Below are 10640 nucleotides of genomic sequence, written 5' to 3' on the forward strand. Positions count from 1 at the left end.
CTGTGTAGAACCATCTGGTAAATGCACAAGAGAGGTAGGAACAATGGAGTGTTTTCGTTTTAAAAGGGAGGAATCTGCACACATGTGGTTAGTGTTGCCGGTATCAACTATCCAAGAACCAAAATCATCAGCATGTGTATCAATAAGAATGCTATTACCTGCAAAATCATCTCCCCGTGCGAAGTTAACTTGTAAGGGGTCTGAAGCTGCTTCATTTGGAATCTGCCCTTTCATTATTTCCAGCAACTCTGAAACTTGTCTCAAAGCTTCACCCAAGTTCCTTGTATTCTCTCCAGTCTTCTTATCTTCAACAACAACCACATTAAAGCTTCTTGGTGTTGCTTTTTTCCTTTGCTTTTGCTCCTTAAGGGTCTTGTACCAATCCGGAAATCCATGAAGCTTAAAACATATATCCTTCATGTGTCCTTGTCTACCACAGTGAAACCTGAAGTTTCCTGTCAATGTAGCCTCTGCCTTTATGCCCAAATTTCTCCAAAATAGATATATTCCCTCTAAGGCATGTGTTCCCTCTTTGGTTGTTCCACCTTGAGTATAATGCCACTCCATCCGAATTACCGTTGGTCTGAGTATTGACCAATCTATGTCTCTCAACCCTTAGCACCATAGAGTAGGCCTTGTTCACACTCGGAAAAGGGTCCATAACGAGAATCTGATTGCGAATGTTATCATAGCTATCATCTAATCCCATTAAGAATTGTACTAGCTTTGTCAAGTTATCTTCCTCTGCTGCAATTCTGGTAAAACTACAAGTACATAATCCACAAGTGTAGGTTTTTGTAGGCATTAGACACTCTAGCTCGTCCCAAAGTGTAGATAAACTGTTAAAGTAATCAACCACACTCATTGTCCCCTGTGCAATGGAAGCAATGGCTTGCTGCAACTGATAAACCATAGGTCCATTGTTTTCGCCGTATCTTTCTTTGAGATCCAACCACAATTGTCTCGAAGTTTTTACGTACAAAAAAGCCTTCGAAATCTTCTTGGAGATGGCATTGAGGATCCAGGATGTTACCATTGAGTCTACCCTGATCCACGCGTCGTAATTGTCTGCAGAAACGTCTGGTGCGCTGCAACTACCATCAATGAAGCTTAACTTCATTCTCACACGTAATGCAATCACTATTGACCTATTCCAGGCCAAAAAAATCCATTCCATCAAAAGGAGCATTCACCAAAACGGTTCCAGGGTGATCTCCTCCATGGAGTTGCAGGAGCTCCTGCTCCCTCCGTCCTGCTGGGTTTGTGTTGAATTGGCCCGTCGCCATTGCTTGATTTTGTGAAATCTGGAGTAAGAGACTTAGAAATTATACAGAGACCTTCATGTGAAGGCTCTGATACCATGTTGCAAGATCAATATAGAAGCACAAATTTGAAGAGTGAAAGCCATAGTTGCAGAGAATAAAACTGATTTCTGATTATGAACTCACAAGCAACTGTACAGCTTTTATCTCTGCTTTTAAATTACAGAGAAGATGAGAAAAAAACTAATTAACCACTATTAACAAATCTGCTAACTACTTTCTAACTGCTGCTACCTAACAAAAGCGTTAAGCTATTACAAGAAGTGCTAAAAGGTGAACAACACTACTCCGGAGCTGAAACAGAGTGATCTTCAGCAAGAATTTCTTCAAATTTTGGTAGGAAATATGATCTAATGTCAATGAAAATTATAAGATAACAAATTTTTCTTCTTGACTAAGTCAAAATCGTGTGGTTCTAACCAGTAAAGAGAGATTAAAAATGAAGAATGACGATTTGTTTTTTCAAATAAGTTAATGTAAACTTTGATTGTTATTTTTGTTAATATATAATATAAGTTTAGATATATGGCTTAGTAAGTTAATAGACTCAAGTCGAAGCCAAGCCCTATTGGCCGCTAGGGCTCGACGGGATTTAGCTACGCCCCTGATTGGTAAATTAACACACGAATTACAGTGCAGTTTTAGTTTCATGAAATGCTTTTAACGACAATTCGAACCCACATCATTGATATGGGGGAATTTATTTAAAAAATACAGGAAAAATAAAATTAGAAAAGTAACGTGTTTTGGAAAGATTTAGAAAAGTAAGTGGCACCGCGGTGGTGCCCACAATTTTTATTTAAAAAAAAATTCTCTATGTCACCGCGGTGGTTAACCGCGGTGACATTGTTTTTTTTAAAAAAAAAATTAATGTGTCACCGCGGTGACAATTTTTTTTTAAAAAAAAATTATTTTATTCCACGACGAATTGTTGCCAACTTCTCGTTAAAATTTTGGCACCATCATGGCGAGTTGTCAACCATCAAATATACCGTTCGACTCCCATTGATGAGACGAACATTCCCCATAAATAATTTCAAGTTTTATCAATCGTAAATAATGAATTTTTAGCACGAACCGCAACTTTCGGCCGTCGATTCGCCACCACCGGAGCGACCCACGATCGCGGACCACCTCCACTGGACTCACCTCGACATAACGGTTATAACTAGACCAACCTAGTTCAATTTTACTAAATATTTGTTGAGATATGAAAATTTGAAGATTTTTCCGCCGAAAATTCGCGCTGAAGCTATTTGCTGCCATTTCTCCACCGTCAGGACGAATCACAGATTAAGACCATAGCTGTTTGAATCCTGTCGTCAAGACGATTCCAACAAGACCAATCTTGCTCAATTTCATCAAGTATAAATAGTATTATTAATTAATTAATTATTATAAATAGTATTATTAATTAATTATTAATAGTATTATTAATTAATTAAATAAAATTTAATAAAATTATAACTATTTTAAAACATATGCATTTTAATTGAACAAATAAATACTTGATGAAATTGAGCAAGACTGGTCTTTTTGGAATCGTCTGGACGACAGGATTCGAATGACTATGGTCTCAATCCGTGATTCGTCCTGACGGTGGAGAAATAGCAGCAAACAATTTTAGCGCGAATTTTCAGTGGAAAAATTTTCAAATTTTCATATCTCAACAAATATTTAATAAAATTGAACTAGGTTGGTCTCATTAGAACCGTTAGGTCGAGGCGAGTCCAGTGGTGGTGGTCCGTGATCGTGGGTCACTCCGGTAGCGACGAATCGACGGCCAAAAGGTGCGGTGGTCGTGCTAAAAATTCATTATTTACGATTGATAAAACTTAAAATTGTTTGTGGGGAAATGTTCGTCTCATCAAGGGGAGTTGAACGGTATATTTGATGGTTAATAACTCGCCATGATGGTGCCGAAATTTTAACGAGAAGTTGGCAGTAATTCGTCCTGAAATAAAATAATTTTTTTTAAAAAAAAATTGTCACCGCGGTGACACATTAAATTATTTTTTTTTCACCACGGTGACATAGAGAATTTTTTTTTTTAAATAAAAATTGTGGCACTGCGGTGCCACTTACTTTTCTAAATTTTTTCAAAGCACGTTACTTTTCTAATTTTTTTTTCTGTATTTTTCAAATAAATTCCCCCATTGATATAACAATGTTTGACATTAATCATTGGATCATCACCTATAATGCATGGACACGGATATGGACAAGGCGATACGAAAATATAGAAAAATTAAGACACGATAAGGCACTTAAACGACTACATAAGATATATATTTTTATTATATACATATATATTTATTTAATTTTTTATAAAATTAAAATATGCAATATGAATAATACCAAGACAAAATATAAAATAAGCATGTCTTACATCTATATTTTTAACCAAAAATGGCTTCAGAAATATACATAATCAGTTTATCCTAAAAGTACGAAATGAAAAATTTTAATATTCAAATTAATTAAATCATCATGACCATCTCCCAAATTTTTAATAATTTCTTCTCAAAACTTTTAATTTGAGATGAGTGAGTTAATTTTTTTTATTTTTTATTATGCTCAAAATTCTTTTTTAAAAGAAAAATAGCCCAAACTTTTTGAAATTATAAAAAAAATTCAAAACGTGTTGGACACGCCAACGCACGTGTCCGAGCCGTGCCCTTTTTCATTTTTTATATTTTTTAAACTTTCTAACACGCCATCTGCATGTCCAATATGTGTTCAACGCTGAGTTGTGTCGTGTCCGATATTATATTGGTAATTTTTTTGAAAATATCTTTGTATTATTGGTCATCACGATCTGTGATAGCCCACAATTATCTATAGTAAAACGGGTCATTGGGCTAAATTCGACCCTTTCAGCTAAAATTCCTTTGAAGTCATGGGCCGGGTCGAGTCCGAAGAAGCTACAAAGGCCCAGATACAAGTCATGACATGTGAAGCGCACGTGGAGGTCTTGAAAATTAAAGCAGAAGACAAAGACATTAATCACTGATTAATGACCTTTGCTCATAAGCATGATCTTGTCTGTTGGATTCTAATTTATACCATTAATTGCAGCAACCGGGTCAGCCCAGATTTGCTGCTCCTGGATCTGGATCTGGATCTGGTTCCTGTCCTGGGTACTCTTGAAAACTTGCTCACCCTTTAAGTTAGCTTTTGCACATGCAATTAAGTCAATGTCCGTACACCAAAAACTTGATATCATCATAGTAATTTTTATTTGGGATAATTATCCGCCCTTCCCCTGAGGTTTGGGGTAATTACACGTAAATATTTTGTAGTTTGGGAAATTATTTCTAGTATTCTTGAGGTTTGCTTCTGTTTAATAAATAAGTCCACCCGTTAGTCAAAGTTAACTGAATTTGCTGATTTTAATGAAAAAATTGAAATGAAAATTGATATTTATCATCTATTGACTTATTACTAACTTATTGCAAGTCAAAATATACTTTTATTGGACTAAGCTATCCTTATAACGGTGAATATATACCTCATCACATGCATTAACGCTTGAAGACGTATGAGGGGTAATTTGGTAATAAAAAAGCTTATTTAACCTACAATAACTTATTAATAAATCAATCGAATGTAAATATAGATGTTTTTGTTAATATCAGCAATTCGGTAAATATAGATTAACGGAGGGACTTATTTGTTAGATGGAAGCAAACCTCAGGTGTGTTAAATACAATTTCTCAAACCAAAGAAAGTTTACGTGTAATTACACCAAATTTCAGAAGAGAAGAATACAATTATTCTTTTTTATTTTTATCCCCAATCTTAATTATAAATACCATTGTTACATGAATTACGACAGATCGATCCTTACCATAATACTATTTTTCGGAATGATCGATAACTTCACCCTTTAACTTGAAATTTCTATCAATGAATTCTTGAGATTTTGACTATTAGTGACAAAATATTAAGCGATAATGTTAAAATTATAGATAAAAGTATATTTTAATTGATAATAATTTGAATTTAATTATAATACAATTATTAATGACAATAGTTGTAATTAAATTGTGAATTAACAATATAATATACTGACAGATATATTTACTATCACCATATTGTCTATGTACATATGTCATCAATTGCTCGTAATGATAATTTTATGTATATTTTTATCATTAATTATTTCCAATAACACTATTTATTTAAATATCTTCACTAGTAAAATTACAAAAGCTATTATTATTATTAAATAAAAATTATTGTCATCATAATTAATACACAAGAATCTTAAAAAGAAAATAAGAAATGAAGAAAAAACATATGAAAAATCTTTTTTTATTTATTTATGAACCCCATTTCTCAGATTATAGAAATAATAATTGAATTGTGGGATCTGTGTTAGGTACTACATAATTATTCTCTACGTCAACCCTAAAAAACAATGTGAAATATTTAAGTCCAGATCAAAGCTACATAAAAATATAAAATTAAACAAAATATGTTGATAAATAGAAAGTTAAAAAAAAAAATATCTGAATACCGATCGAAACGATGAAATTTTGCAGCGAATAACGACCTTTCTGTATGATAATGGCACTGAAGTGCTAGATTTTCTTTGAAAAGAAGACGGCCGCGTGTTTAGATAAATCCCCCTGTAGTTCTTATCGGATAAAGGATTATGATCGTTTGAAATTCTACCGTCAACCCATACACTTCAAGCGCTATATTTTGGAGTTATGTTACCTCAAACACTCCTATGCAACTTTTGAAAGGCAATTTTAGTCCATATGCACTCATAGGGGTAAAATTGTTCGAAAATCTATCAGAGGACTAAAAGTAAGCAATTTCGTAAGTTACTGGATCTAAACAAAAATAGACATAATTATCGGACTAAAATTAAAATTAGACATACTTAACAAACTAAAATAATATTTTTCCCAGGGATCTACGGTTGCTTCTTCTTCTTCCCATTAGAAACTTGATTATTCTTATGGCTTGTCGGAACAACAACTCCAATCGAGTTAGATATTATGACAAATTTCTTATTACCCTTCATTAAATCCGAAATTGAAGTCTGGACTGTGTCAACTTGTGGTAACCAAGTGTTTGCAGGAACCTCAAGTGCATTATGTTATTATATTTTAACGGTAAAAGATCAAAAAGATCAATTGTATAACTATTTTATCTACACTCTGTTAATTTTAATGAAAAATGAAATTATTTCATATGTTGGATTTACATTAAATATGTAATGGTAAAATATTAAATATTAAATACTATACTCCCTAAATATTTAAACTTTTAGATAATACAACATTTGACTTCCAAGCATATGATGTGTTGTAATAAGTAATTTTCACATTAATTAGAACAGATCTCCATACTGAGCAGCACAAGTGAGGAGGAGAAGAGCAGTGAAACTCACCGACACAAATTAATGAAAGAAAGACTTGTCTTTTATTTTTTTGTTTTTCTCTGTTTTAAAAAATTCCCATCTGTGTAAGAGAATGACAGCATCCCCATGTGACCACCTCGCTTTGCCCCACTCCACACCATATACATACACCCCAACTCCCTCCCACTTCCTTCATCGCTTCCCCGTTTCCTCTTTCTCCCACATAATCAGTTGAAGGGCTCTGGAATTTCTTCATAACATTTCAAGAAACCAAGCGAGAATGGCCAGAAATCTGCTGGTGTTGTTCGCTGTCTGCGTTCTTCCCGCCATCGTCAGCGCCCATTTTGTGCGCGACCCGTTTCATGTGACGGGCTCTGTCTACTGCGACACCTGCCGATGCGGCTACGAGACCGACGCCACCACGTATATTGCCGGTAACTGCTCTCTCTCTCTCTCTCCCACACACACACACACACACGCACCAACACACATTTACACTCGGTGGATCTAGTTAATGTAGTGTGGATTTATGTGGGGTATGAGTTGAAGAACTTGAATTGTTAGTTTGTTCAGTGTTTGAATGAAGTGGGCTGCTGATTTTTAGTGTCGAGAGTGATTGGAAATAAGCTGAATTGTTCTGCAAATTCTTGTTGTTGAGTTGAATAGTAGAGTGGGAACTTGAGGTTTTTGAAGAGTGATAGTTCTTTTATAGTTTTCTGTGACCTTTTTAATTGAAAAGAAGGGCTATATTGCCAGGCTGAGCATTAACGTAGATCTCACAAAAGGTGTTGGTGGATTAGGATAGTGGGATTTTGGTCTTGGAAGCCAAAATTCCGCATTGGTGTGTAACAACTCACCTATCAAATCGACAGTTCCTAAATTATTTATAAGTTGCTTTTGGAACTTATATAGTTGGTGTGAAGTAAAATAACATCACACATTGACCACATAATGGTGGCTTCTCAAGAAGTAATTGCTATCCATTCTTGAGCATATTCAAAAAAGAACCTTTGCTTCCCATTAACAGAAGAACTTGATTTCACGATTAAAGGATGAAGAAGCCGATTCAGGCTTTCGGGATTGCCTTGCTATTGTCTTATTTTGGAACGTGTTTGCTACGTTGTAATTTCTAAGTCGGAGTGAATAGAACGGTGCGAGCATTCTTTCTTGGCAGGTGCTACTGTTAGAATCGAGTGCAGAAACAAGGACAATGGTCAACTTACCTACACAAAAGAGGCCGTGACTGACTCGACCGGGCACTACAGCGTCCTGGTGGAGACCGACCGTGGTGACGACTTCTGTGATGCTGTACTCGTGAAGAGTGCCGACCCCGAATGCAGCACGCCGAACGAGGGCCGTGACCGTGCCCGTGTCATCCTCACCCGCAACAACGGCATGATCAGCAACAAACGGTTTGCCAATGCCATGGGATTCCTCAAGAACACGCCCTTGGCCAACTGCCCCATGATCCTCCAGAAGTACCAGGAACCCGAGGAATGAAGCGCAAACTATTAATTAGTCCTTTTTTGGATCGTCATAGGATCTCCTATCTTATATTGGTGTGTTAGCGCATCACAGTCTTCTTTCTTACATTTTTCTGGATGGTTACGTTGTGTAACACGTTCTTTATGTATGTGGTCACTTGATCGTGGCTTCCCGAATCAGATTGTTACGACAAATCCTCGCTGTTGTTCCTAATAGTAACTTTAGCATGTTTGAAATGTTGCCCGTATTTCATCTGTGCATTGTTTCTGCGCTCGATAGGTTTACTTTGGCCAATGACTCGCAAATTTACAGCTACTCCAGCCTCTAACTCGCTCCATTGTGTTGGGATTTTATCATATAAATGTTGGATTAGAAGTTGCTCTTGCTGTTTCATCGTTGTGCCTTCTTACAGATGTTGCTCTATATACGATGTTATTCTTTAATCCCACAAAGCAAGCCTTGTAATTATGCTAGCCGGACCGCTTCATCCGAGTTGAGATTAATTGTCATAACTGGCTGAGGTTAATTGTCCGAGTTCAAATTTACTAAGCTGGTGTTGGGTTGCCCAAACCAAATTCTTTTGGGACTGCGATTGGATTGGATAATGCAAAGTTCTCAAATTGAAGAAGAAAAACAGTACCCCCATTCTCAAATCAATATGGAGAAAAACTAGTATTCATTCATCATCAATAGAAGAATACAATGAGAAGTTAGTATATAAATACAACAAGAGGGAATCTAGCTAACAAACTAATAACTAATCAAATTTAAGAATAACCGAAAAATCGTAACAAACAGCATATAAGTACAGAAAAAGATAAAAGAACAAAACTGTACAGAAAAGACAAAAAGAACGAAATGGAGGTTGTTGGTGACCCACAGGACGGAGGACAGCGACGCGACCTTGAAACAAGCGACCTGGATGTAACCCGCGATCTCGCGACCTGGATGTAACCTGCAATCTTGTTAGGAAATGGATCGGGTTAAGATGGATAACAGGTGGAATATGAAGGCGATAAAAGACACACGAATTTGTTAACCCAGTTTGGATATAAATCCTACGTCTAGGGGCGATACCAAGCCAGGAAAAAACACTCAAAGAGGAGGAAAATTGAGGAGTACAACACACACACACTTGTATGCAAGTCTTCACCACACGTGAAAGACAACACTCACCCTCGTCTCAACTCTTTCTTTTCTCTCTACTCTATTCTACTTTGCTCTATAAAACAATGCTAATAAGAGTAGTATATATAGCCATGACTTATCCTTTTTCCAACTCAACTTGGGATTTCTAAGTTGAATGAGGTTATCCTTCTCCAACTCAACTTTGAATCGGGTTATCCTTCTCCAACTCAACTTGGGAATTCTAAGTTGAATCAGGTTATCCTTTTCTTCTTCAAATCAATCTTCACAACTTAACAATCTCCCACTTGAAGATTGATTAGCTTTTCTCCACTTCTTTCTTGGTACCGCCGGGTTTGTCCACTCTAGTCATCAAGGCCAGTCGAAGCCGTACACCGCTTCAACTTCTCCATCGCAACCGCCTTGGTCAGCATGTCCGCAGGATTCTTTTCTCCTTGGATCTTCTCCAGCTGCAGTGCCTTCTTCTCCAGAAGTTGTCGGATGAAATGGTACTTGATCTCGATGTGCTTTGTCCGCGAATGGAACGCGGGATTCTTTCCCAGATGGATTGCACTCTGGCTATCGCTATGAAGAATCACATCTGCCTGAGGTTTCCCTAATTCACCCAAGAAGTGTTGCAGCCAAATGAGCTCCTTAGCTGCCTCAGTAACTGCCACGTACTCAGCTTCCGTCGTGGACAGTGTGACAACCTTCTGCAACTTTGAGACCCAGGATACGGCTGTACCGCCATATGTGAACACGTACCCTGTAGTGCTCCTCCTTTTGTCATAGTCACTCCCTGCAAAATCAGCGTCAACAAACCCAAACAAGGTAAGCTTGCCCTTACCAAACACCAATGCTCGGTCCTTAGGGCTTAGGTACCTAAGAATCCATTTCACAGCTTCCCAGTGCATCACTCCTGGATTGCTCATAAAACGGCTAACTACTCCCACTGCATGTGCTATATCCGGTCGAGTACAGATCATAGCATACATCAGGCTCCCAATTGCTGAGGCATACGGTGTGATTCTCATCTTTGCACGTTCGGAGTCAGTCTGGAGCGAATCACTGTTGGATAGTTTGAACTGATTTTCCAATGGCGTTCCAACCGGTTTTGCATTTTCCATCTTGAATCTGCATAATACCTTCTCAATATAATCAGATTGAGATAACCATAATTTACCAATACCTTTGTCCCTTGTGATTTTCATGCCCAATATCTGCCTTGCTTCGCCAAGATCTTTCATGTCAAACTTCCTCGATAACTGATCCTTGAGCCTATTGATCTCCTTGACATTTGATCCTGCTATCAACATGTCATCAACATACAG

The 10640-nt window shown here is 36.9% G+C and overlaps 2 protein-coding genes across 2 annotated transcripts; one reads left to right on the forward strand and one right to left on the reverse strand.

Moving 5' to 3' along the window:
- On the reverse strand, window positions 431-1120 carry LOC110012590. Its single transcript, XM_020696806.1, has one exon. The coding sequence runs from the start codon at window positions 1118-1120 to the stop codon at window positions 431-433; it is 690 nt and encodes a 229-aa protein (XP_020552465.1).
- LOC105171181 (major pollen allergen Lol p 11-like) lies at window positions 6832-8431 on the forward strand. The gene is made up of 2 exons (XM_011092209.2): window positions 6832-7133; window positions 7874-8431. The coding sequence occupies exons 1-2, from the start codon at window positions 6980-6982 to the stop codon at window positions 8197-8199; spliced, it is 480 nt and encodes a 159-aa protein (XP_011090511.1). The 5' UTR covers window positions 6832-6979; the 3' UTR covers window positions 8200-8431.

This window comes from Sesamum indicum, linkage group LG9 (genome assembly GCF_000512975.1).
Source record: "Sesamum indicum cultivar Zhongzhi No. 13 linkage group LG9, S_indicum_v1.0, whole genome shotgun sequence".
Lineage (NCBI taxonomy): Eukaryota > Viridiplantae > Streptophyta > Magnoliopsida > Lamiales > Pedaliaceae > Sesamum > Sesamum indicum.

Coding starts and splice junctions, on each gene's coding strand:
- LOC110012590 (XM_020696806.1), bottom strand. CDS start 1,120: ATGAAGTTAAGCTTCATTGATGGTAGTTGCAGCGCACCAGACGTTTCT.
- LOC105171181 (XM_011092209.2), top strand. CDS start 6,980: ATGGCCAGAAATCTGCTGGTGTTGTTCGCTGTCTGCGTTCTTCCCGCC. Junction 7,134..7,873: donor CGCCACCACGTATATTGCCG/GTAACTGCTCTC, acceptor CTTTCTTGGCAG/GTGCTACTGTTAGAATCGAG.